At 42.2% G+C, this 27,418-nt stretch overlaps 1 protein-coding gene across 1 annotated transcript in view; it reads left to right on the forward strand.

Annotated features, from left to right (window-relative positions):
* Positions 1–14,133: 14,133 nt before the first annotated feature.
* ETFA (electron transfer flavoprotein subunit alpha) overlaps positions 14,134–27,418 on the forward strand; it is an 88,673-nt gene continuing 75,388 nt past the window's right edge. The window contains exon 1 of the mRNA XM_032417192.1: positions 14,134–14,302. Coding sequence (XP_032273083.1) covers positions 14,264–14,302 — 39 coding nt within the window. The 5' untranslated portion in view covers positions 14,134–14,263. The remainder of the gene's footprint in view (positions 14,303–27,418) is intronic.

A 27,418-nucleotide genomic window follows, 5' to 3' on the forward strand; every position in this document is an offset into this window, starting at 1 on the left:
ATACATGTCTATATATACATTATATTAAATATCAACAAAATTGACAGGAGATGAGTCATGGCCAAACAGAGATCCCATCTTAGCTGCTTTCACATGGAGCTAAGAATGCCATAACTTTAGAACCTTGTTTATTAGTGTGCCTAGAGATGCAGCCAATGTCTGAAAGAATCGTTTTGGAAAATAACCACTTTTTCACGATGGTAGATAAAATCAGCATGCTTATTATACCCTTTTTTCACAGATGATTATAATGGATGTCTTTACTTCAGCTGGGATTCTTTTTTTTTGAACAATTTTATTTATTGAGAGGGAGAGAGAGAGAGAGGGAGAGCAAGCCCGGAGAGGGGCAGAGGTAAGGGAGAGAGAGAATCCCAAGCAGACTCCACGCTGAGCGTGGAGCCCAACACAGGGCTCGATCTCACGACCCTGAGATCATGACCTGAGCTGAAATCAAGAGTCAGACCCCAACCAACTGAGCTACCCAGGCACCCCTCAGCTAGGATTCTTATTATAAATTCACAGCTTCTAAACTGAACACTGCAAAGTCTTCCATCTTGTAATTGACACATATGGGGAGGGTTTCCCAACTTTCCCAAGTGAGAATTAGTTGGATTGTGGCTGTACTTCTGATTGGCAAGGTCTCTTTTTATAAAGTACTTTTGTTTCTTTCTCATTAGGGGAAAACCTACTTCTTAAGCATTTACTATGAGCTTCTAGAATGGAAGCCCTTGAGGGTGAGGACTATGTCTATTTTACCCTCTGGGCTCAGAATAGAGCCTGCATATAACTGCTCAATAAATGGTTGTTGAAGTTGTGGTGTCCAGGTGTCCCTGCTTAGGTGGTAGCCAGCTTCCAAGATGGCCTCCAACGATCCCTGCCTCCTGTTATTTTCACCCTTATGTAGTCCTCTCTCACACTCTATCAGGATCGGTGAGTGTGACGGGGGGAATATGGCAGTCATGATGATATGTCACTACCAAGCTTAGGTTATAAAGGACTGCAGCTTACATCTTGGTATCTCTGCTTTTTTTTTTTTTTTTTAAGATTTTATTTATTTGAGAGAGAGAGAGAGTACAAGCAGGGCAGAGGGAAAGGGAGAAGCAGACTCTCCGCTGAGCAGGGAGCCGGACACGACTTGATCCCAGGACCCCGAGATCATGATCCGAGCCGAATGCAGATGCTTAACTGATTGAGCCATCCAGGTGCCCTGCTATCTCTGTCTTTATCTATCTCTCTGATCTCTGCCTTTGGGAAAAGCCACATAGATAGGTCCCTGTGGTAAGGCATTGCAGCCTCCTGCCAACAGCTACCCAGGTGGTCTTGGAAGTCTGAGCCAGAACCACCCAGCTGAGCCATTATATGATTCCCTAACCCTCAGAAACTCTAATATAATAAATGTTGTTTCAAGATGCCAAATGCAGAGGGTAATTTGTTACACAGCAGTAGAAAACTAGCACAACATGAACTCCCACCCATTTCTCACGAAAACCCTGTGAGGAAGGCATTCACAACACTTTCTGACCTGTGAAGATGCAGAGGTTGGCAAAATCAAGGAACCTGTCTAAGACATCTTGGATATAAACCCAGGTCAGACACCTGCTATCTCTCAGAGAATAAAAATATCACATTTCTCTTACCCAAATAATCTTACCCTTAAAATCTGTCACTCTGTTATCATTTGGGATTTTGACATCTGGTAATAATAAGAGCAGTGACTATTAAAAATATACCAAGGGAAGCTGTTTGCATAACCCATAAATGTTCGAGGTTTCATGGTCATGATTTCCAAATAGAGAAATGACAACACATCGGAAGGAACAGATGAGTTGAAAGGAGAATCTGAAAGTGGCATAGTTAAAATCATCTCTAGGTATTTTTAGCACAAAGAAAGAAGTCCTGTTGGTAAACACTGCTAAAATGTAGGACCATTTTCATGTGCTATATTTAGGAAGTCAGTGAATGTCATAGCAAAACGATTGCTTGTTGAGAACATGGACGAGCCTTGAAAATATGAATATAGGCCCATTGTTATGTGGCCCTTATTGAAGCAGAGGAGGGGACCACCCAGAAACAGTACTCTGGGATCCAATCTCCCTCAGCCTCCAAATGCTAAGTGAAAAAGTGGGTCTGCTGTGCAAGCACAGCTTCGACAGATCCTTGGATCTCTTTTTCTTCCAACCAGACTGCTGCCCCTAAAATACTCAAATACAGAAATTCTGGGGTGGCTCTGGGAAGCAGTGAACTTGAGCCATATAGATGGATATCAGAGAGAACTGAGGGGTATTAAGTAGATCAAATTAAGGTGTAAAACAGCAATGCTCACTCACAGAGTCCTGAAACACTGGTGGGTCTAGGTTGGTGTATGAGATGTGTGCAAGACCTTTGCCACCTTTTTCAAATGATTTGTTAAAACAGAAAATAAATGAGAGAACTTATCATAACATCCCTCACCTTCATGTGTGATGTGTGTGTGTGTCTATGTTGTGTGTGTATCTATATCCTATGCAATTTACACACTTAAAGTGTACAGTTTGATGGGTTTTAGTATATTCACAGAGTTGTGCAACCATCACCACAATTTTGGACATTTTCATTACGCCCTCCCTGAAAGTACATACCCATTAGCAGTCACTCCCCATTACTCATTCCCTCCTCAGCCATAGGCAACAACTCATCTACTTTCTATCTCTACAGATTTGCCTATTCTGGACATTTCATATAGAATCATATACTCTGTGCTGTTTTGTGACTGGCTTCTTTTACTTAGCATGATCTTTTCAAAGTTCCTTCATGTGGTAGCATGCATCATTATCTCCTTATTACTGAACAATAGTCTATTGTGTGAACATATCACATTTTATTTATCCATTCATCAGTTGATGGTCACTTGCGTTGTTTTCCCTTTTTGGCTATTATGAATAATGCTGCTACGAACATTCGTGTACAAGTTTTGTGTGAACACACATTTTCATTTCTCTTGGGCACACACCTAGGAACGGAATTTGCTGGGTCATATGGTAACTCTATGTTTAACATTTTGGGGAGCTGCCAGATTGTTCACCCAATTGGCTGCATCGGGTTCGACTTTCTCCACATCCTCCTCAACAGTTGTGGGATTATCTGTCTTTTTGAGGATAGCTGTTCTAGTGCGTGTGAAGTGCTATCTCATTGTGGTTTTGATTTACATCTCCCTGATGACTAATGATGTCAAGTCTTTTCATGTGCTTATTGGCACATGAAGACATTTGTATATATTCTATGGGAAAAAGTCTATTCAGATTCTCTGCCCATTTAAAAAATTGGGTTCTTTTTCATTATTGGGTTGGAAGAGTTCTTTATATATTCTGGATACAATCCCTTATCAGATATATAATTTGCCAGTATTTTCTCCTATTCTGTGGGATGTCTTTTCACTTTCTTGATGGTGTCTCCTGAAGTACAAAAGTTTTAAATATCAATAAAGTCTAATTTATCAATGTTTTCTTTTGCTGCTCATGCTTTTGGTGTTACCTAACCTAAGGTCAAGATGATTTACTCATGTTTTATTCTAAGAATTTTATAGTTTAAGCTCTTATGTTTTGATCTATGGTTTATTTTGCGTTAATTCTTGTGTATGGTATAAAGAAGGGGTCTACATGGACTCTGAAAAACAAACTGAGGGTTCTAGAGGGGAGGGGGGTGGGAGGATGGGTTAGCCTGGTGATGGGTATTGAGGAGGGCACGTTCTGCATGGAGCACTGGGTGTTATGCACAAACAATGAATCATGGAACACTATATCTAAAACTAATGATGTAATGTATGGGGATTAACATAACAATAAAAAAATTAAAAAAAAAAAGAAGGGGTCTAGCTTCATTCTTTTGCATGTGGAAAACCTCACAATGAGTTACTTTTTCAAGGAGAAGCAAAAGAATGAGATTTTTGGTGCCTGACCTTTCATTATAGTATTTAAAATTCAAATGATTAGATTCTAACTTCCCTTGTGGCCCTTAATTCATTTCCCCTCCCTCCCTCCATCCCTCCTTCCTTCCTTCCTTCTTTCCTTTCTCCTTTCACAGTTGTTGCCAACTTCTGTTGTTATTCCTTCAGACAATTAACAAATAGTTATTGAACACCTGCTGCACGCCTGGTAGTTCACCATGGGATGAAGGAGAATATGTACAAAACATAGACTCTGTCCTAAAAGAGTTTACGGTTCAGTTGAGGTAGTGAGTTTCACATATATTAAACATTAACCAGTAACAAGGTCAATAACAACCTAGGGTTCAAACTGGTCCCAGAAATACAGTGAAATATTTGTATTGTGGCAAGACAGCAAAACCACATATAGATCAATGAATACAATTGAAGAGATATGGGGATCAGAGCACTCACAGGGTGCTGGTGGAAATGTAACATGATGTAGCCACATTGGAAAACCGTTTGGCAGTTCCTTAAATGGTTAGACATAAAGTTGCCAATTCTAACCCTAGAGAAATGAAAACACATCCAGACAAAAACTTGTACACAAATGCTTATAGCAGCATTATTCATAAGAGCCTAAAAGTGAAAAAAAAAAACACCCCAAATGTCCACCAACTGATGAATGGATAAATAAAATGTAGTATACCCGGTGCCTGGGTGATGGACACTGGGGAGGGTATGTGTTCTGGTAAGCGCTGTGAATTGTGCAAGACTGTTGAATCTCAGATCTGTACCTCTGAAACAAATAATGCAATATATGTTAAGAAAGAAAAAAAGAAGAAGAAGAATGTAGCAGGAGGGGAAGAATGAAGGGGGGGAAATCGGAGGGGGAGAAGAACCATGAGAGACGATGGACTCTGAAAAACAAACTGAGGGTTCTAGAGGGGAGGGGGTTGGGAGGATGGGTTAGCCTGGTGATGGGTATTGAGGAGGGCACGTTCTGCATGGAGCACTGGGTGTTATGCACAAACAATGAATCATGGAACACTATATCTAAAACTAATGATGTAATGTATGGGGATTAACATAACAATAAAAAAAAATTAAAAAAAAATGTAGTATACCCATGTCATAGGATATTATTCAGTCATTACAAAGAATAAAATATGGATACATGCTACAACGTGGGTGAACCTTGAAAAGACTGTGCTAAGTGAAAGAAGCTAGTCACCAAAGAGCACAAATTATATGACTCCATTTATAAAAAAATGTTCATAATAGGCAAATCCATAGACAAAGTAGATGAGTGGCTGTTTAAGGTTTGGGGAGTGAGGTGATAGGAGTGCAACAGCCAGAGTTTGAGGTTTCTTTTTGAGGTGATCAAAATATTTTAAAATTGACTGGGGTGATGGTTGCACAACTCTGAATTTACCAAAAATAATGTTATCTGTAAAAATTAAATGGGTAAATTATATGGCACATGAATTATATCTCAATAAAGCTGTTGTTAGAAAACAAGGACACAAAGACAACCAAAGCCAGAGGGATGAGGAAAAGGGAGAGATAAGTGCAGGCTGGGAGGTCTAAGAAGGCTTCATAGCAAAAAGCTCATCTGTTCATCCATCTATTCATTTGTTCATCCATGAAGTATGCATTTATATGTGCCAGATACTGTGCTAGGTGCAAGGGATCCAGCAATGAATTGAATAAAGCCCTTGCCCTGAAAAATAAAACATAGTTAGGAGAAGGAGAAAATGGAGAGGGGGCTACATATCAGTGGTTGAAGAAAGCCTCTTCTGGGAGGTAGTATTTAAGCTGAGACCTGAATGAAGAGTGACTGCAAACTATGTGGAAGCTCTGGAAGAAAAGCATTCCAGACAGAGGGAACAGCAAGTACAAAGGCTTCAAGGCAGGAGTATGCTTCTGTGTTGGAGACAGAATAGAAAGAGTACCTGAAGTGGAAGAAAAGAGATAAATCCGAGAGTCAAGCAGGGGCCAGATCAAGGAAAGATTTGAAGCCATTACAAGATCTTTGGATTTTTTTTCCTCAGTGTGATGGGGGAGGGTTTTGAACAGAGATGGTATAATGTGGTTTATATTTTAAAAGCGTCTCTATTCTGAGGAGGATAGCCTGTGAAGGCAAGGGCAGAGGCTCAGAGACTAGCTGGGAGGCTGCTGCAATGGTCCCAGGGAGAAAGAACGGGGCTTGGACCTGAGTGGAAGCAGAAAGCTAAAACCAACAGGATTTGCTGATGGATTGGGTGGAGGACATGGGTCAGATTTTAAAATGAAATGTTTAAGTTATGTTTCTACCAACATCCTGATTGTAAATTATACAAGCAGAGATTTCAAGATGGTGACCTGCTGTGCATGTTTGTGTGTGCCTGTGTTTTAATCAACTTTATTGAGGCGAAATTTACACATAGTAAAGTTCACCAATTTTAAATGCACGGTTTTTTTTAGTTTTGATAAATGTATACAGCCATTGCATATACTACAATCATGATATAGAACCTTTTAATCTCCCTAGAACGTTCCCTCATGCCCATTTGCCAGGCCTAGCTCCTAGAAACCATTTACCTGTTTTCTGATCCTGTAGTTGTGCCTTTTACAGACTGTCATGTAAATAGAATCATATGTCTTTTGTGTCTGGCTTATTTCACTTAGTACAGTGCTTTTGAGATTGATCCACGGAGCTGCATGTGTCAGTACCGTGCACCTTGTTCACGGCTTTACAGTGAATGCAATAGACCATACGTCGTCATTTTGGGAAGCTCTAACAAAATACCATAGACTGGGTGACTTCAACAAGAGAGATATGTTTTCTTACAGTTCTAGAAGTCTGAGATCAGGGTATCAGCATGGTTGGGTTCTTGTGAGGACTTTCTTCCAGGCTCGCAGATGGCCAGCTTCTCTCTGGGTCATCACATGGGGGAGAGGGCACGGGCACATTAATCCCATCACGAGGGCTCCAGCCTCATGGCCTCCTCCACACCTAATTATCAAGGCCCCATCTTCAAATATCAAATTGGGGGTTAAGTCTTCAATGTATGAGTTCTGGGGGATATAATTGAGTCCACAGCACAAATGAATACACCAGATCACAATTTGTTCCATGAATCTGCCAGTGAATAAGTGTTTAGATTATTTCCAGTTTGGAGCTGTGATAAATTAAGCTGTTATAAACATTTGAGTACAATTTCAGTCTGGTCTTGGGTGGAAGTATGGCAATAAAACCTCCCCACTGCTAAGCCATCAAACTGCTGTGTGACAGGACAAGTCAGAATATTCAGTTTCTATTTCTGACACACAAAAAATTGTGGAACTGACAATATTCCACTAGAACGCATGATGTTCACTATTGACACTGAGCAAACGACACGTGATAGATTCAAAATATTTTCAATGAAACGGCTGCTGATGCACAACACAGTGGACCCCACAGGCTCTGCACGCCTTATGTTTTCACAAGCTTTTACATTTGTCTAACTGAGCTTTCTCTGCTCCACACATACTTTTACCACCATCAGTTGTAATACATCTTGGCAGATTCCACTTCAGGTTGCACTGAATTAGTGTTTTCTCAACTTTTTTGAAAATATCCTGTTCATTCAGACTTTTCACAGAGGCCCATCCTACAGTCATTTCAAATTTGGCATTGACTCCTCGAATAAACAATACTAAGTGAGCAGTATCAGTAACATCTGTTAACTCATCAAAAGCCAAGGAAAGCTACTGGAAATAATCTGCTTTGGCTCTCAATTGATTACTGACTTCCTCCCCCCTGTTCTCTTCTGCCCCCAAATCTCATAGTAGCAAACAAGTTCATTCTCTCTGCACACATTTTGTCAGCTGCTGCAGTCAGGCCCAATTTAAGGAATTTGCCATCAGTAAACGGCCCTCCTTGTTTGGCTAACAAATGAATGACTCAGTAACTTTGGTTACAGTTCACTTGCCTTCTCTACCATCTTGAAGAAATTCTGATGTAATGAGATAGTCTGTTTTAAATATCTCACGTAGCTTATATTCCCTTTTAAATTTTCTAGTTTTTCTGATGGTTGTTCTCCTATGAATTGAGAATGTAGTGTTGGGTGTTTTGTCAATATATATTGCATTCTTTTAGCATGGCTATCATGTTATTGCATAATAAACACAATGCATTGCCATCTAGTTCAATAACAGAAGAATTCACATTCCGTTGGATTACTGTTCAGGCTGGCACATCAGCCCAGCTTCTCCTTCTGCACAATTCTGCTTCTGGCTCACCTTACACAGTTGTGGATCCTAAGAGCACCCTCCTGCTCGTCCTCATGGGTTTGTTCCACGAGAAGAGCCTGCTTCCAAAAGGAGCAGGAATGTAGGAGTGGTCTGAGAAAGCAGGTGATGAGATGGGGTTTTGGAGCCATCTTTCTCTTTGCTAGCCTAGCACCGAGGACCCCCTCACTGCCAGGACCTGGGACACAGATAACTCTTAGCATGAAGTGGTGGTCCAGGTGTGAAGACTTTCACTGGTGGTGAACTGGGATGGTATGCTTCCAGAAGGGACTGTACGAGGCACCTGAGAGACCCGGGGGGGAAGGAAACGGCATTATGGGACTGGGTGGGCAATTATTAAGCTTCACTGAGGCCTTATGGAAAAAATTATTTTAAAGACAAGGAGTCAGGGCACGTGGGTGGCTCAGTCGATTAAGCGTCTGCCTTCAGCTCCGGTCATGATCCCGGGGTCCTGGGATCAAGCCCCGCATCAGGCTCCCTGCTCAGTGGGGAGTCTGCTTCTCCCTCTCCCTCTGCTGTTCTCAATCTCTGTCGCTCTCTGTCAAATAAATAAATAAAATCTTTAAAAAAATAAAAAATAAAGGCGAGGAGTAATTAATAGGCAGTTGTATAAAAGCTAGAGGGCCTCGTATAGCAAGGCAAACTTCAAGGATCTAAAGGATCCCCATCATTTTTCTATTTAATTTACCAGTATTGCCCCTGCGAAAATCAGCTGAAACCTAGATTATAACAGTAGACTACCACAAACTCACCCAAGGAGTAGCCCTATGCAGCTCCCACACCAGATTTCCTATCTTTGCTAGAGAAATTAACACAGCCCCAGGTATATTTCCTATGGACATTGATTCGATGAATGGGTTCTTTTCTTTTTTTTTTAAGATTTTTTTGGGTTCTTTTTTAATCCCTATGAGAAGAGTGGCTCAGGAACAGTATGCATTCACATGGAACATACAACAGTATACGTACATTTGCGGTCTTCCTCCAAAGTTATGTTAACTTTCCACCTGTCACAATCCTGCAGAACATCACACTGAAGCTATTACATTGATGACGTCATACTAATTCAGCCAGATGGGCAAAATGTGGCTAGCACATTAGAGGCCTGGGTGTAACACATATACTCCAGAGGGTGGGACATAAATTGTATAAAGTTCAGGGGCCTGTCATATCAGAAAGATGTTTAGGGGTCCAGTGTCAAGGGCATGCCACATATCCCATCCAAAGAAAAAGAGAAATTACTGCATTTCCTACCATGAAGAAGGAAGCATAATGCCTGGTAGTTCTCTCTGGGTTCTGGACACAGTATATTTCACACCAGGAATATTGTTCTGGCCCACATACCAGGTGACACAAAAGGCCCCCAGCTTTCCTTGGGGCTCAGGGCAGAAAAAGGTTATAGAGCAGTTTCAGGCTGCAGTGCAAGCAGTCCCTTTATGCTTCCATAGATGGTATAGATGGTATCAGTGTTTTCAGTGGTAGAAAAAGATGCTCTGCGCAGTTTATGGCAAGTTCCACTGGGAGTCACGACCTTGGGGTGTTGGAGCCCAGCCATGCCATCTCTAGGAGAGATTTATGTGCCTTTTGGAAAAAACTGCTGACGTGCAGGGCCTGATCATAGGACACCAAGTGACCGCATGTCAGAACTACCCATCATGAGGCAGGCTCTATCAAACCCACCAAGACATAATATCAGGCAGCCAGCAACAATCCATCCTCTGACGGAACTGGTGCATCTGGGATTGAACAAAAGTAGGCTCAGATGGTTCAAGCAAGTTTTGCTTGAGCAGGCAGCCCAGACGTCAGGTCATCACACCACCATTAGACCAGCACCTCCTCAGCTTGCACTGATGGCTATATGTAGGCTTCCTTACAACCAGCTGCAGGAGGAGGAAAAATCCTGTATTTGGCTTGTGGAGAGTTGCCTCAGTATGTGACTGAGAATGGATGGCAGTTACGATATAGCCTCACTTAGGGGTGACCTTGAGAAACAGGGGTGAAAGAAGATCTCAGTGGGCAGAACTTCAGGAGGTGCACTTGGGCATCCACTTTGTGGACAGAGAAGTGCCCCAAAGTTAGAATATATATGAACTCAGGGGCAATGGTGAAAGGACTGTATGGCTGGTAGGGGCCTGGAAGAAGAAATTTGGGAAGATTAGGGACAAGGAGCTTGGGATAGAGGCACAAGGATGGATAGATGTATGGGAGTTGCTACAAGGTACGGAGATCTTTGTTTAAGTAGTCTCCACACGCAACATGGGGCTCAAACTCACGACCCACAAGATCAAGAGTCACATGCTCTACCGACTGAGCCAGCCAGGTGCCCCTAGAGTATGAAGATCTTTGTATCACATGTTAACACCCACCAGAAGGCATCCACTGTAGAAGAGGCATTAAATAACTAAGAAAGGCAAAATTCACTTGGCCAGGTGACCTTAGCCAGTCTCTGTCATTAGCCACCCAGTGCTGGCACTAAGGACACATGAATAAAGTGGCCACAGTGGCAGATATAGAGGCTAGTATGAGCCTAATAGCATGGGATCCCACTTACAAGGACTACTGCTAGCTACTGTAGCTGCTGAATATATCCCCAGTATGATAGCAGTCCTCCAGGATAACAGTTGGCCATGTAGTAGCAAGTTGACTACATTGAACCCCTTCCATCCTGGAGAAGCCATGATTCATCCTGGCAGGAATTAACATATATTCTGGGTACTGTTTACCTTTCTTGCCCACAGGATCCTATCCAGTACCGCTACCTGAGGGCTTTTTGAATATTTCATTCACCAGCACAAGATCTTACATAATATCATGTCAGATCAGGGACCCAACTCACTGAAGTGAAGGTTCAGGAATGAGTCCCTGATCATAGGATTCACTCATCTAGTCATAGACTGGACCACCCAGAAGCTGCTGGCCTGAAAGGGCATCAGAATGGCCTCCTGAAGGCCCACTCGAAGTGCCAGCTTGGAGGCAATACTTTATGAGGATAGGCTTCATCTTCCAGGATGCCACGTACATCTTGAATCAAAGACCTTTATATGGTGCTGTGTCCCCAGTCAGAAGAATACATGGACCCAGGAACCACAGGGTAGAAGCAGGAGAGACCTACTACCATTACTCTCAGTGGGCACTTGTAGAATTTGGGCTTCCAAATCTCACAACTCTGGGCTCTGCAGGGTTAGAGGCATTTGTCCCCAAAGAGGGAATCTTCCACAAGAGGACAAGGCAAGAGTCCTATTGAACTAAGCTACAGTAGCTACCTGAGCACTTTGGACACCTTGTTTGCAGGGACCAGCAGGCAAGAAGGAAAGTCATCATCTTGGCCTGGAGTGATCTACTTAGGTGCTTCTCAGTACTCTCTTGCTCAATTTTGACAATAAATGGACAAGTGCAGCAACCCTGAGCCCCTGAGAAATTGTGGTGGTCAGGGGCTCAGATCCTTAGGTAAGCCACTAAGACCAGAGGAGATGCTAGCTGAGGGGGAGGGGAATTTAGGATCGAAAACAAGTAGGGAGACAATGAGTACCAGTTGTGGCCCATGGACAGGTGCAGTAGTTGGGGCTGTAGTTTGTCCCACTCACCCTCCTCTTCTACGTTTCCACCAGGAATCCTGGGGGAGCTCTCCTGAAACCAGCCTATGAAGAGGAAAGAAGATGGTGAGGTGTTTTCCAAAATAGACTGGAGTAGGCCTTCTAGGGTTGACTGTGGCAAATCCACCCTCCCTTTCCCCACCCACCTCTTCCTTTTCCACTCACTGAACATCCACAAACATGAACCAGGTAGTAAAAACCATGGGTCTTGCTACCAAAGCATCTCATAACTGAGTGGGAACGACAGACATCCAAATATGTATGCAGAAAATCCTCTAATATAAATGTTTTAGCGTTCACGTTTTGGTGGAACTTGACCTCCAGGTAAACATAAAACTCCCCCACCCTCCCCCACAAAGTCCCTAGAGGGCGTCTCATGTGTGTTCAGGAGCAGATCTGGTCCGTTATCACAGACTTCGGCAGTTTTCTGCCTTTTCCTCTCCTCTGGCTCTGCTCTGCTAGGAACCGCTCTACTCTGTGGGTATTGCACCTCTGCAGGCACAGATGCCGTTGATTCACCGCAGCCTGGGAGGTGCCAGAGCTGTCCCATGGGGGTGAGGCTGGGGCATGTTCTCCCCGCTTTTGTGTTTTGCTTTGTCATGGGTGGGGAGGCATGGAAGGAGGTTAGTTTGTGTACCCATTTTTGACATGGTTTTTTAGTTAAATATCCCTTTCAGTTTTTACTTAAAGTACTCTACCCTCTTCCTTCCACTTCCACAGGACTCAGATAAGAATCGAGTGGGGGACCGGACTGGGACACAAATGCAGTGATAAGTGGAACACTAAATTGTCCCTTCCACAGACGATTCACTGGAGGGCATCCAACAGCTCCAGTCTCCTCATGGGCACAGACATCATCTAGGTGGTTGCAGCTTATGTTCAAGCTGAGTCCTCCCCTCATTGTTCACAGAACCAGGAGGATGAAAAAGAGGGAAGGATTCGTTTATCCTGGAAGATCAGGGAAGACGCTACAGAAGAAATGTCCCCTGAGTGGAGTGTTAAAGGTGGAGTAGAGGTGGGGAAGAGGAAAGTGGAAAGAGCAAAATCTGAGCACGGGGCCCTTAAAATGTTTGTTGACTCAAAGTTCTTGCTCCAGAGAACCTACATTCCCACGCAAGCAGATCAGCAATAAACAAATGAACAAAAATGTGTATCCTTGACATATAAGCCCTATGTGAGCTAATAGGGCTTATATGTCATGTTAAGGGGTTTGCATTTCATCTTAAAAGCCCATAGGGGGCCACTGAAGTGTGTTCAACAGGGGAGTAACATCACCAATCTACCTTTTTGAAAGAGCTCTTTGGTTGCAGTGGGAGATGGATTCGAGGGTGAAGACTAGAAGCTGGGAGAACAGTAAGAAGGAAACTAGAGCAATCCAAACACGGAGTCGGGTAGAAGAGAGTCCTAGATGGATTTGGGAGCTGTTTGGGAGTGGAGTCGCTAGAACTTAGTGACTGGTAGGATAAGGGAATGAAGGAGAGAAAGGAGTCAAGGATGGTCCCTAGGTTTCTGGTTTGAGCAGTTTCGTGGAGGTGGAAAGCATTCCCTGAAAAAGGGAATACAGGAGAATTAAATCTGGAAGGGGATGTTGTCAATTGTGTGGGTTTGAGATGTTGCAGGATTTCCTGAGGAGATGCCCAAGTAGGCTGGTATATATGTGGATCCAAAGGTCAGGAGAGATTTGGCAGCCAAAGGCACTGAAGCCAGGATGTGGGTGGGGTGCCCAATGACAGGCAGAGGAGAGGGCCAGGGTGGGCCCCAAGTCATCCACATCCAAAGCCTTGCCCAGTCTATTGTTCCAGCCATTTTGCCTCTTTCTGCAGGCAGCACACGGTCCTGTCCCTGTCCTTGGACCTTCCCCTTATGGGTTTTTGCCCACAGGGTTCTTTTTTCTAGAACCTAGCTCAAATATCAACAGTTTGGTGAATCCCTCTTTCCATAAAGGAATGATATGTTTATTTGTATGTTTCCTCCAGAGTCTGGTGAGGTCAACATCTCATGCATCCTTTTATTATATTCCCCTGACATGGAAAATATGTTCAGCACGTTACAGGTGTGTAGCGTTGATACGTGTGAGTAAATGAGCGAGCAAAAGAATAATTGGAGTGAGAGGGCTGGGAAGCCAGGAGAGTGACGTCAGCAGCTCAGGGGGAAAGTTCACTGTAACAACGGTGCCCACTGTGGGGCTGAGAGGCCTTCTGGGCCACCGTCAGCTCTAAGTCACCAGCTCTGCCAGGCCTTCGGCACCCGCGGCCTCCCAGAGCAAAGCCTCACCTTTTCCCTACTTCCAAGTCTGGTCCCTAACTTTCCGCCGTCCCCATTGGTTGCGCGACTGCCCAATGGGCAGACAGAATCCGTGAGCTCGCGCTCTTCGCCTGAGGTGTTTCCGCTCTCGTTCGCGCGTCTCGCGAGCGTTATAGTGACTCCCAGAGGCGGGGTTCGGCTCCCGGCGCTGGAAGGGTGACGGTGTTTCGAGCGGACGGGAGCAGAGACCATGTTTCGAGCTGCGGCTCCAGGGCGGCTCCGGCGGGCGGTGAGTCTCGGAGGGGTGGGCCGGGACCGGTGACCGTCCGGCCTCAGTGTGCTGTCCCTGTGAGAGTCTTGGCGAAGGTCATCGTCTCCCACAGACCTGACCGGCCGTAACGCAGACGGGCCCAGCCCGATCTGTAGCTCGGGCTTAGAGTTTTGGGGCCTGCTCTGGACTCCTTCCGGGTCGCCAGCGTTGGGGGGCGGGGGCGAAGTCAGAGGTCAGGGTGACCTCAAGTATGAAGCTGCGCTTCTGCCTCCCCCCCGTCCCCCACCTCCGGGTTTACTCCGCACTCTCCCAGGCCGCCGGGTTCTCCCCATTGGCGGGGAGCAGGCTGCCACGTCCCCGGGAATCACCAGCGGAGGGAGGAAGATGTCGCTGCTGGGAGGCCCTTTTGGAAAGAGTTTAAAACCTGAATTCACCTGGAAGCCAACGTTTCTGGAGAAATTAAAACCTTTTCTCTGGGCGCGTCGTGGCTGCTGGCATCCGCTCACAGTCTGGGGGACTGGGGGGGCTGGACGGGGAAGGGTGATTTTGTGGAAACTTGCTATGCTCCCTGGCTATTGGGGCAGTGCTGAGTGTAGGTGATTGTAGTGTAACGTCAACCATCCAATTTGACAGCTTTAGCCAGTTTTGAAAAGCAGGCATCTTTTCGTACTACAGGCTGACCTGGTTTTAAACCAGTAGTAGATTGTTGGTTAAAAAGCCAGGGAACTGCTGATAGTGGTAAGTTTTTGATACTTTCCTTAGTGACAAATCATGAGTTTACCACATTTTTCTCTTGTGAGAAATACTGATAGAAAGTATATTTTTGTCTTTATGCTATGGGACAATAGTATTTGGAGGTTGACCCATTACAAGTCAAGTAACAATTTATATTGTGGATTCTATAAGTTTTCCAATTTACAATTAGGTTAACTGAAAAACAAGATTGTTAAACTGGGTCAGAAACCTTGCTGATGTTTTGTACTTTTTCTACAGGTTGTTTTATGCATGCATATTTTCCCATCACACCACAGAGATTTTTCTAACTGAGACATAGCTGGCAATCTTCCTAGATGTCTGTAGGTTCTTTTTCTGTGTATTCCTTGTTTCATTAAAAAAAAAAAAAAAAAAATATCCTGTGTGTCTCTGTCTCCTGTGAGAAAAGTTCAAATCCCCCTCCTTCAGGGCATTGTTCATTCTTTATCCCAGGAGATTTTTTTTCCTCAGAAGATATAGATATAAACAAGTTAAAGTCATTGATTTGGGAAAATTCCACGTATCAGAGTCAGACTGGCAGAAAAATAGCTATGCAGTAATTAGAAGGTAGTTTTGTGGGCAGGTTAGGAGTCTGGCATAAGTGAAATAATCTTGCGCCTGGGTGGCTCAGTTGGTTAAGTGTCTGCCTTCAGCTCAGGTCATGATATCAGGGTCCTGGGATCGAGCCCCATGTCTGGCTCCCTGCTCAGTGGGGAGTTGGCTTCTCCTTCTGCCCCCCACCCCGCTTGTGTTCTCTCTCTCTTTAAATAAATAAAATCTTAAAAAAAAATAAGTGAAATAATTTTAGTGGGGGCAATTTAGGACTCAGATGTTTTATAGATCTAACAGAAAAAATGGAATGATTAGCTTAAGTTTAACACAATTTGCCAATAGACATACACGGTATTTCCAAATCTTTATTGTGGTTTGCCAAAAAGTTTGACCTTGACTTACTTTGAAAATATGAAGTCAAGCTAAGTAGAGTAGTTGCCCTAAAGTCATAAGAATGTTTCAGAGTTGAATTTCAAGAATATAAGGAAGTGGCGGGAACACTTCTAAAATAGATCCATAAATACACATACATATTTAACTTTTTAAATTTTGAAATAATTTCAAACTTACAGGAAAGCTGTAAGAATAGTGTACATAATTCTCAAAACCCTTTCAGTTTTACTAGTTGTTAATAGTTTGGCACATGTGCTTTATTTCTTTTCATATATACTTATTTTTCTTTTTCCTTTTTTTTTTTTTTAAGATTTATTTATTTGAGGGAAAGCGCGTGTGCATGCATGAGAGAGAGAGAGCAAGAGAAAGAGAGCGCGCGCCAGCACATGCACTCTGGGGGAGGGCCAGAGGGAGGGAGAGGGAGAATCCAGAAGCAGAATCCCGTGGAGCTGTTTTCATGGAGCCGAGATCCTGACCTGAGCTGAAACCAAGAGTTGGCCACTCAACTGACTGAGCCACCCAGGTGCCCCTTATTATTTTTCTGAACCATTTGAGAATGTGTTGCAGACATACCCCTTATTCTTAAGTAAGTCAGTGTGTATTTTCTGAGAACAAGGAGGTTCACTTTCATTTCCGCAGTAAAATCGACAAAGTCAGGAACTTTAACAATGATACAGTACTGTTATCTAATCTGCAGACATTCATATGTTGCCAGTTGTCACATTAATATCATTTATAGCAATTTTTCTAACAGTTTGGTTTAGGGTAGTCCAGGATCATGCCTTGTATTTAGTTTTCATGTCTCTTTAGTCTTTGTTAGAAAAGCTCCTCAGCCTTTCTTTAGCATTGATGGCATTGACTTTTTTTTTTCTTTTAAAGATTTGTTTATTTGACAGAGAGAGACACAGTGAGAGAGGGAGCACAAGCAGGGGGAGTGAGAGGAAGAAGCAGGCTTCCCGCGGAGCAGGGAGCCTGATGCAGGACTCCATCCCAGGACCCTGGGATCATGACCTGAGCCGAAGGCAGACGCTTAACGACTGAGCCACCCAGGCGCCCCTGGCATTGACATTTTTGAAGAGTACAGGCCTTCTTTTTTGTTGACTGTTTCCGATTTAGGTTTGTCTGGTGTTTTCCTCATGGTTATTTTGGCGGGAGTCTCGCAGAAGTGATATGTGTTCTCAGTGCATCATGTTAGGAGGCTCATAATGTTGATTTATCCCATTATTGGTGATATTAACTTTACTTAGCTAAAGTGTTGTTCACCAGGTTTTTCCACTAACAAGTTACTACTTCTACCTTTGTGATTTTTAACTAATTTGTAGGGAGATACATTGAGATTATGTAAATCTCCTGTTTCTCATCAGACTTTCACCCATTAGTCTTAACATCTATTGATGTTAAGAGAAATTATTACTAAAATGTAAAATGGTAATTTTTCGAATTCCATCATTCCTTCTACATTTATTAGCATTCTATTATAAGGAAAAACATTTCCTTCTTGCTTATCTATGTATTTATTATGGATCCTTTATTTAGTAGATTATAATCCATTAATATCACATTTTTTTATTAGGTTATGTTAATCACCATACATCATTAGTTTATGATGTAGTGTTCCGTGATTCATTGTTTGCATATAACAGCCAGTGCTCCATTCAGTACGTGCCCTCTTTAATACCCGTCACCGGGTTAACCCATCCCCCCACCCCCCTCCCCTCTAGAACCCTCAGTTTGTTTCTCAGAGTCCATAGTCTCTCATGGTTTGTCTCCCCTCCAATTTCCCCCCCCCTTCATTTTCCCCTTCCTGCTATCTTCTTCTTTTTTTTTTTTTAACATACAATGTATTATTGGTTTCAGAGGGGGAGGTCTGTGATTCAACAGTCTTACACAATTCACAGCGCTCACCATAGCACATACCCTCCCCAATGTCTATCACCCAGCCACCCCATCCCTCCCACCCCCCACCACTCCAGCAACCCTCAGTTTGTTTCCTGAGATTAAGAATTCCTCGTATCAGTGAGGTCATATGATACATGTCTTTCTCTGATTGACTTAGTTCGCTCAGCATAACACCCTCCAGTTCCATCCATGTCGTTGCAAATGGCAAGATCTCATTCCTTTTGATGGCTGCATAATATTCCATTGTATATATATACCACCTGTTCTTCATCCATTCATCTGTCGATGGAGATCTTGGCTCTTTCCACAGTTTGGCTATTGTGGATATTGCTGCTATAAACATCAGGGTGCACGTACCCCTTCAGATCCCTACATTTGTATCTTTAGGGTAAATACCCAGTAGTGCAATTGCTGAGTTGTATGGTAGCTCTATTTTCAACTGTTTGAGGAACCTCCATACTGTTTTCCAGAGTGGCTGCACCAGCTTGCATTCCCACCAACATTGTAGGAGGGTTCCCCTTTCTCCGCATCCCCACCAACATCTGTCGTTTCCTGACTTGTTAATTTTAGCCATTCTGATTGATGTGAGGTGGTATCTCATTGAGGTTTTGATTTGGATTTCCCTGATGCCGAGCAATGTTGAGCACTTTTTCATGTGTCTGTTGGCCATTTGGATGTCTTCTTTGGAAAAATGTCTGTTCATGTCTTCTGCCCATTTCTTGATTGGATTATTCTTTGGGTGTTGAGTTTGATAAGTTCTTTATAGATTTTGGATACTAGCCCTTTATCTGATATGTCATTTGCAGATATCTTCTCCCATTCTGTCGGCTGTCTTTTGGTTTTGTTGACTGTTTCCTTTGCTGTGCAAAAGCATTTTATCTTGATGAAGTCCCAGTAGTTCATTTTTGCTCTTGCTTCCCTTGCCTTTGGCGATGTTTCTAGGAAGAAGTTGCTGCAGCTGAGGTCGAAGAGGTTGCTGCCTGTGTTCTCCTTTAGGATTTTGATGGACTCCTATCTCACATTTAGGTCTTTCAACCATTTTGAGTTTATTTTTTGTGTGTGGTGTAAGGAAATGGTCCAGTTTCATTCTTCTGCATGTGGCTGTCCAATTTTCCCAACATCATTTGTTGAAGAGACTGTCTTTTTTCCATTGGACATTCTTTCCTGCTTTGTCGAAGATTAGTTGACCATAGAGTTGAGGGTCCATTTCTGGGCTCTCTATTCTATTCCATTGATCTATGTGTCTGTTTTTATGCCGGTACCATACTGTCTTGATGATGACAGCTTTGTAATAGAGATTGAAGTCTGGAATTATGATGCCACCGGCTTTGCTTTTCTTTTTCAACATTCCTCTGGCTATTCGGGGTCTTTTCCAGTTCCATACAAATTTTAGGATTATTTGTTCCATTTCTTTGAAAAAAGTGGATGGTCTTTTGATAGAGATTGCTTTGAATGTGTAGATTGCTGTCAGTAACATTGACATCTTCACAATATTTGTTCTTCCAATCCATGAGCATGGAACGTTTTTCCATTTCTTTGTGTCTTCCTCAATTTCTTTCATGAGTATTTTATAGTTTTCTGAGTACAGATTCTTTACCTCTTTGGTTAGATTTATTCCTAGGTATCTTATGGTTTTGGGTGCAATGTAAAGGGGATCGACTCCTTAATTTCTCTTTCTTCTGTCTCCTTGTTGGTGTATAGGAATGCCACTGATTTCTGTGCATTGATTTTATATCCTGCCACTTGACTGAATTCCTGTATGAGTTCTAGCAGTTTTGGGGTGGAGTCTTTTGGGTTTTCCACATATATATCATATCATCTGCAAAGAGTGAGAGTTTGACTTCTTCTTTGCTGATTCGGATGCCTTTTATTTCTATTTGTTGTCTGATTGTGTGGCTAGGACTTCTAATACTATGTTGAATAGCAGTGGTGAGAGTGGACATCCCTGCCGTGTTCCTGACCTTAGTGGGAAAGCTCTCAGTTTTTCCCCATTGAAAATGATATTGGCTGTGGGTTTTTCATAGATGGCTTTTATGATATTGAGGTATGTACCCTCTATCCCTATACTCTAGAGTTTTGATCAAGAAAGGATGCTGTACTTTGTCAGATGCTTTTTCTACATCTATTGAGAGGATCCTATGGTTCTTGTTCTTTCTTTTATTAATGCAGTGTATCACATTGATTGATTTGCAGGGGTTGAACCAACCTTGCAGCCCAGGGATAAATCCCACTTGGTCATGGTGAATAATCCTTTTAATGTACTGTTGGATCCTATTGGCTAGTATTTTGGTGAGAATTTTTGCATCCATGTTCATCAAGGATATTGGTCTGTAATTCTCCTTTTTGATGGGGTCTTTGTCTGGTTTGGGGATCAAGGTGTAATGATGGCCTCATAAACAAGTTTGGAAGTTTTCCTTCCATTTCTATTTTTTGGAACAGTTTCAGAAGAATAGGTATTAATTCTTCTTTAAATGTTTGGTAGAATTCCCCTGGGAAGCCATCTGGCCCTGCGCTTTTGTGTTTTGGGAGATTTTTGATGACTGCTTCAATTTCCTTAGTGGTTATACGTCTGTTCAGGTTTTCTATTTCTTCCTGGTTCAGTTTTGGTAGTTGAAACATCTCTAGGAATGCATCCATTTCTTCTATATTATCTAATTTGCTGGCATATAGTTGCTCATAATGTGTTCTTATAATTGTTTGTATTTCTTTGGTGTTGGTTGTGATCTCTCCTCTTTCATTCATGATTTCATTTATTTGGGTCATTTCTCTTTTCTTTTTGATAAGTCTGGCCAGGGGTTTATCAATCTTGTTAATTCTTTCAAAGAACCAGCTCCTAGTTTCGTTGATCTGTTCTACCTTTCTTTTGGTTTTTATTTCATTGATTTTTGCTCAGATCTTTATTATTTCTCTTCTCCTGCTGAATTTTGCCTTTATTTGCTGTTCTTTCTCCAGCTCCTTTAGGTGTAGGGTTAGGTTGTGTATTTGAGACCTTTCTTGTTTCTTGAGAAAGGCTTGTATTGCTATATACTTTCCTCTTAGGACTGCCTTTGCTGCATCCCAAAGATTTTGAACAGTTGTGTTTTCATTTTCATTTGTTTCCATGAATGTTTAAAATTCTTCTTTAATTTCCTGGTTGACCCATTCATTCTTTAGTAGGATGCTCTTTAGTCTCCACGTATTTGAGTTCTTTCCAACTTTCCTCTTGTGATTGAGTTCTAGTTTCAAAACATTGTGGTCTGAAAATATGCATGGAATGATCCCAATCTTTTGGTACCTGTTGAGACCTGAATGTGGCCTAGGATGTGATCTATTCTGGAGAATGTTCCATGGGCACTAGAGAAGAATGTGTATTCCGTTGCTTTGGGATGGAATGTTCTGAATATATCTGTGAAGTCCATTTGGTCCAGTGTGTCATTTAAAGTCTTTATTCCCTTGTTGATCTTTTGCTTAGATGATCTGTCCATTTCAGTGAGGGGGGTGTTAACGTCCCCAACTATTATTGTATTGTTGTCGATGTGTTTCTTTGCTTTTGTTATTAATTGGCTTATATAATTGGCTGCTCCCATGTTAGGGGCATAGATATTTACAATTGTTAGGTCTTCTTGTTGGATAGAGCCTTTAAGTAGGATATAGTGTCCTTCCTCATCTCTTATTATAGTCTTTGGTTTAAAATCTAATTTGTCTGATATAGGGATTGCCACCCCAGCTTTCTTTTGGTGTCCATTAGCATGGTAAATGGTTTTCCACCCCCTCACTTTCAATCTGGGGGTGTCTTTGGGTCTAATATGAGTCTCTTGCAGACAGCGTATTGATGGGTCTTGTTTTTGTATCCAGTCTGATAGCCTGTGTCTTTTGATTGGGGCATTTAGCCCATTTACATTCAGGGTAACTATTGAAAGATAGGAATTTAGTGCCACTGTATTGCCTGTAAGGTGACTGTTACTGTATATTGTCTGTGTTCCTTTCTGGTCTATGTTACTTTTAGGCTCTGTCTTTGCTTAGAGGACCCCTTTCAATATTTCTTGTAGGGCTGGTTTCGTATTTTGCAAATTCCTTTAGTTTTTGTTTGTTCTGGAAGCTTTTTATCTCTCCTTCAATTTTCAATGACAGCCTAGCTGGATATAGTATTCTTGGCTGCATATTTTTCTCATTTAGTGCCCTGAATATATCCTGCCAGTCCTTTCTGGCCTGCCAGGTCTCTATGGATAGGTCTGTTGCCAATCTAATGTTTCTACCATTGTGGGTTACAGAACTCTTGTACCGAGCTGCTTTCAGGATTTTCTCTTTGTCTCTGAGACTCGTAAGTTTTACTATTAGATGTCGGGGTGTTGACCTATTTTTATTGATTTTGAGGGGGGTTCTCTGTGCTTCCTGGATTTTGATGCCTGTTTCCTTCCCCAAATTAGGGAGGTTCTCTGCTATAATTTGCTCCAGTATACCTTCTGCCCCTCTCTCTCTTCTTCTTCTTCTGGGATCCCAATTATTCTAATATTGTTTTGTCATATGGTATCACTTATCTCTCGAATTCTGCCCTCATGATCCAGTAGTTGTTTAGCTCTCTTTTTCTCAGCTTCTTTATTTTCCATCATTTGGTCTTCTATATCACTAATTCTTTCTTCTGCCTCATTTATCCTAGCAGTTAGCGCCCCCATTTTTTATTGCACCTCATTAATACCCTTTTTGATTTCGACTTGGTTAGATTTTAGTTCTTTTATTTCTCCAGAAAGGGTTTCTCTAACGTCTTTCATGCTTTTTTCAAGCCCAGCTAGTATCTTTAAAATCGCTATTCTGAACTCTAGTTCTGACGTCTTACTAATGTCCATATTGATTAGGTTCCTGGCAGTCGGTACTGCCTCTTGTTCTTTTTTTTTTGAGGTGATTTTTTCCATCTTGTTATTTTGTTCAGAGGAGAATAGATGAATGAGAGAACAAGATACTAACAGGGTAACAACGACCCCAGAAAAATATACACTAAACAAATCAGAAGATACCTGAAACCAGAGGAAGAGAAAGGGAAAGAAAGAAAAAAGAGAGAGAGAAAAAAAGAAAAAGATAAAAACAAACAAAAAAAACAGAATATGATCAAATATGAACAGGCTGGTGCATAGATCAGTGCCACACACTAGATTTTGGGCATATTTTTGTCTGTTAGAAGAAAGTGCCTCCCAAAATTTTAAAGAAAGAAAAACTTATATATGTACAAAAATAAGGGTAAATACAATGAAGGGATGGAATATAACTGTAAAGATGAAAATTATAAAAGATTTTATAAAAGGAATTGATAAGATAAGGAGTTGGTTGAAAAAAGAAAGAGGAGGATTTAAAAAGAAAAAAAAAGGGAGATAATGTGATCAGACAGGAGACTAGAACAAAGCCATACGCTAGAGATTTAGGGTATATTTTGGTCTTTTAGAAGAAACTGTATCCTAAAATTTTAAAGAGAGAACAACTTTTATATATATATGTATATATATATACCAAAAATAAGGTTAACTACTATGAAGGGAATGAATATAACTCTAAAAATGAAAAATAAAAAAGATTTTTTTTTAAGAGGGATTGATAAGATGTTGGTTGAAAAAGGGAAAAAGAAAAATCAAAAAAAAAAAGAAAAAGAAAATAAAAAAAATAACTTTGGGGAAAGACTAAAGAATCATGGGGAAAAAGCCATGAATTCTATGTGCAGTATTCCCCTAGCGCTGGAGTTCTGCCGTTCTCATTGATCGGTAAACTTGGTCTTGGCTGGCTGTTCTTGCTGATCTGAGGGAGGGGTCTGTTGCCGTGGTTCCCAAAGGTCTTTGCTGGAGGCGGAATTGCCCCGCCCTTGCCAGTCCGGGTAAGTAATCTGCTCAGGTTTGCTTTTGGGAGCTTTTGTTCCCTGCAAGCTTTCTGTACAGCTTTGGAGGACGAGAGTGAAAATGGCGGCTTCCCAGTCTCCGCCCCGGAGGAGCCGAGAACTCGGGGCCCCGCTCCTCAGTGAGCCCCCAGAGAAAAGCAGTCAGTCACTCCCATCTCCCCGGTCTCTGGCCGCACTCCTTGCTCACCCGGCCTGTGACCGAGCGTTTCTATCTCTGGCACCCGACCCCGCGTGGAGTCTCCAAACCCAGCAGATCCCTGCAGTGTGCTCGGTTTATGGCAGCCCTGAGCTGGGAGCCCACTCCTCAGCTCCGTCTCTGCAGCCGGCTTCCCCACTCCAATACCTGGGAGCTCTGCTGCACTCAGGCACCCCCAGTCTTTCTGTGACCCCGAGGGTCCTGAGACCACACTGTCCCAGTGATGGTTCCACCCCCCCCACCCCCTGCTTAGCCACTGGAGCGACGTCCCTCAGCGGAGCCGACTTCTAAATTTTCGATTTTGTGCTGTGCTGCTCTATCACTTGCCGGTAATGGCTGACGGAGGCCCCCTCCCCCGCCATCTATCCTCCCGAATATCGCCTTGGATTCACTTCTCCGCACATCCTACCTTCCAGAAAGTGATCGCTTTTCTGTTCAGAGAGTTGCTGCTATTCTTTTCTTCAATCTCCTGTTGAATTTGTAGGTGTTCAGAATGGTTTGATCCCTATCTAGCTGAATTCCTGGGACCGGATGAAATTCAGGTCTCCTACTGCTCCGCCATCTTGCTCCTCCCTCTAATATCACATTTTTAAAAAAAGGTTTATTTTAGAGAGAGAGCATGTGCGCCCCCGAGCTTGTGTTGGTGGGGGAGGCACAGGGAGAGGGAGAGAGAGAATCCTCAAGCAGATTCCCCGCTGAGTGCAGAGACCAACATGGGGCTCCATCCCAGGACCCTGAGATCATGACCTGCACTGAAATCAAAAGCTGGCTGCTTAACTGACTGAGCCACATAGGTGCCTCACTATCTTAATTTTTTGATGCTCTCAAGTTGTCCTATATTTCTAAAGTGGGAGTCCCTCTGGCTCCTGTTTTCTAATGACGATGTGGGAAACAAACACAAAAGAAGAAAATTAAATTTCCTTACTGCCTACAGCCCACTGACAAGTCCTTCAAACAGGTAGAGTGACCTTCCTCTAGGAACTCAGCTGACTTTATGATTAACATTACTCTGACCTCCAGGATCCTGTAAGTCTTCTTTAACATATAAATTCCTTTGGAAACTTCCTTTATCTTTACCCTCAAGATACATGTTTGCAATCATCCTCCAAGAATATGGACTACTAGGGGCGCCTGGGTGGCTCAGTCGTTAAGTGTCTGCCTTGGGCTCAGGTGGTCCTGGGATCGAGCCCTACATCGGGCTCCCTGCTCAGCAGGAAGCCTGCTTCTCCCTCTCCCACTCCCCCTGCTTGTGTTCCCTCTCTCTCTGTGTCTCTCTCTATCAAATAAATGAATAAAATCTTGAAAAAAAAAAAAGAATATGGCCTTCTAATCCGAAGGGTCTCATGACGAAGGTTATAGACAGTAATAAATGACCTTTCCCTAACAGTGGCTAGCCCCTCAGTAGCTAGTCACCCCTCAGTAGCTAGTTGGGAGTATAGCGCCAGTATAGCTCTTTCTGCCACAGATCATGTCTCTGTGCTTTAATAAAACCACCCTTTTGCACTGAAGACATCTCAAGAATTCTTTTTTGGCCATCGTCTCTGAACCTTAGCATTTATACATCAGTGATGTCATAAAGTCAAGGAGCTTATCTGAAATCCCTACTCTTGAAATTTAAAAAATTTGTTCTGTAGCTAAACATGAGTTATTTAGGAAGGTATATTTCTACAAATCTATATTTTTAATAATAGATTATTAAAAGGTTGTCTTGAACTGTTAACAATGTGTATATAGTAACCGCACTTAAAAATGATTAAGATGAAGGTGCCCGGGTGGCCCAGTCGTTGAGTCTGCCTTTGGGCTCAGGTCATGATCGAGTCCCACATCGGGCTCCCTGCTTGGCGGGAAGCCTGCTTCTCTCTCTCCCATTCCCTCTGCTTGTGTTCCCTCTCTCACTGTGTCTCTCCCTGTCAAATAAATAAATAAAATCTTTTAAAAAAATGATTAAGATGATAAATTTTATAAGTGTTATTTACTGCAGTTAAAAAAAAAAAGATACCTTAAATTGTTAGAACGTAAGTTAAATGACTTGCATTTCGTATCCAAGTTGTTTCCAGTATTGACCTGATTTGTGCCCTTGAGCAAAGTCCTTCATCTTTGGGGGGCTCTTCAATGTCATCTGTTTAATGGAGGTGGTATTTTACATCTACAATAAAGAGCTAGAGAACACATTAGGAGGAAAATAGGTAGGCATTTGCAATTAGTTAACATTCTTGTGGGGAAATTAATCTGAATTATGAGTATTATTTTATATTCATTTGCATTTGAAATTGATTTGTTGACTAATTAAGATACCAAAGAAATACTTTATGTGGAGAGTGAAGCAACCCTTTTCAAGGGCATTTGAATGTTCCTGTTTTTGTATTCATTGCCAGACGGGGAGGCATAACAATCATGATTCAGAAGCTATGAAGTTGGTGTGAAGGAACATGACATATTTCAGAGTCCATGCCCTATCATTGACAAATGAGATTGAACTGTGTAATTTGCATGCAAATTTTAATTTCTTTTGAAAGAAGAAAGAGAGCCAATTTCAGTGGTTCTAAAAGATTTATTGTATAAGGTGAATTCTGTAAAATTACGCTGCCTGCCAATGTGTCTACTAAGGGTCTTGTCTGTTTTTAAAGTGAAGTAAATTGAGTGTGTTTTTAATATTATAATCAATGTCATATGACATTTCTAGTCATGATTAAAAGCTACCATATTTTATTATTAAAGAGGTTAAAGTAAGTTATTTATTTTAAGTACAAAAATGTACTATACATTTTATATTACAAAATGTATGTTAAAATAGGGATAGGTGACTTTAATTACATATTATTTATCTTTTTCATTAGAACTTGGGAAGATTATTTTTTTTAGATATTATTTACTTGAGAGAGAGAGGGAGAGCGTAAGTGGGGTGGGGGGGTAGAGGGGAGAGGGAGAAGCAGGCTCCCTACTGAGCAGGGAGGTGGACACGGGGCTCCATCTCAGGACTGTGGGATCATGACCTGAGCCGAAGGCAGATGTTTAACCAACTGAGCCACCCAGGTGCCCCAGAACTTGGAAAGATTTTATAGTTTATTCCTGCCTTTTTATTTTTGAGTGAAGAAGCAAAAAGACCCTCATGCTGTCCTTCCCCTTACCCATATCTCACTTCGTTTTCAAAGATGATGGGGGGGGGGCGGGGAGTAGGTTAAAATTATTCTTACTACTTTAGGTTTGAGTGGGTTTGTAAGGGTAAAGTAGGGAGTTAGAATCCAGCTTTTTTTTTTCTTCTAACACCTACGGTAGTTTACTACATGAACACAGAGTTCAAGTCGTAGCAGGAACTCCTGAGCAGTAAATCTCTTGGTTATACCAAAGACTGAAAAAATCAAAGGCAGTGTCAACACTGTTAAGGTTGAATAAGAGAAGGACCAAAATATATTCATTGGATCTAGCTATAACAAGGTTGTTAGTGACTTTGAAGAGATTGGATTCAGTCTTATGGTGGATGTGA

The sequence above is a fragment of the Phoca vitulina genome, unplaced genomic scaffold (assembly GCF_004348235.1).
Source record: "Phoca vitulina isolate PV1807 unplaced genomic scaffold, GSC_HSeal_1.0 scaffold20, whole genome shotgun sequence".
Taxonomy (NCBI): domain Eukaryota; kingdom Metazoa; phylum Chordata; class Mammalia; order Carnivora; family Phocidae; genus Phoca; species Phoca vitulina.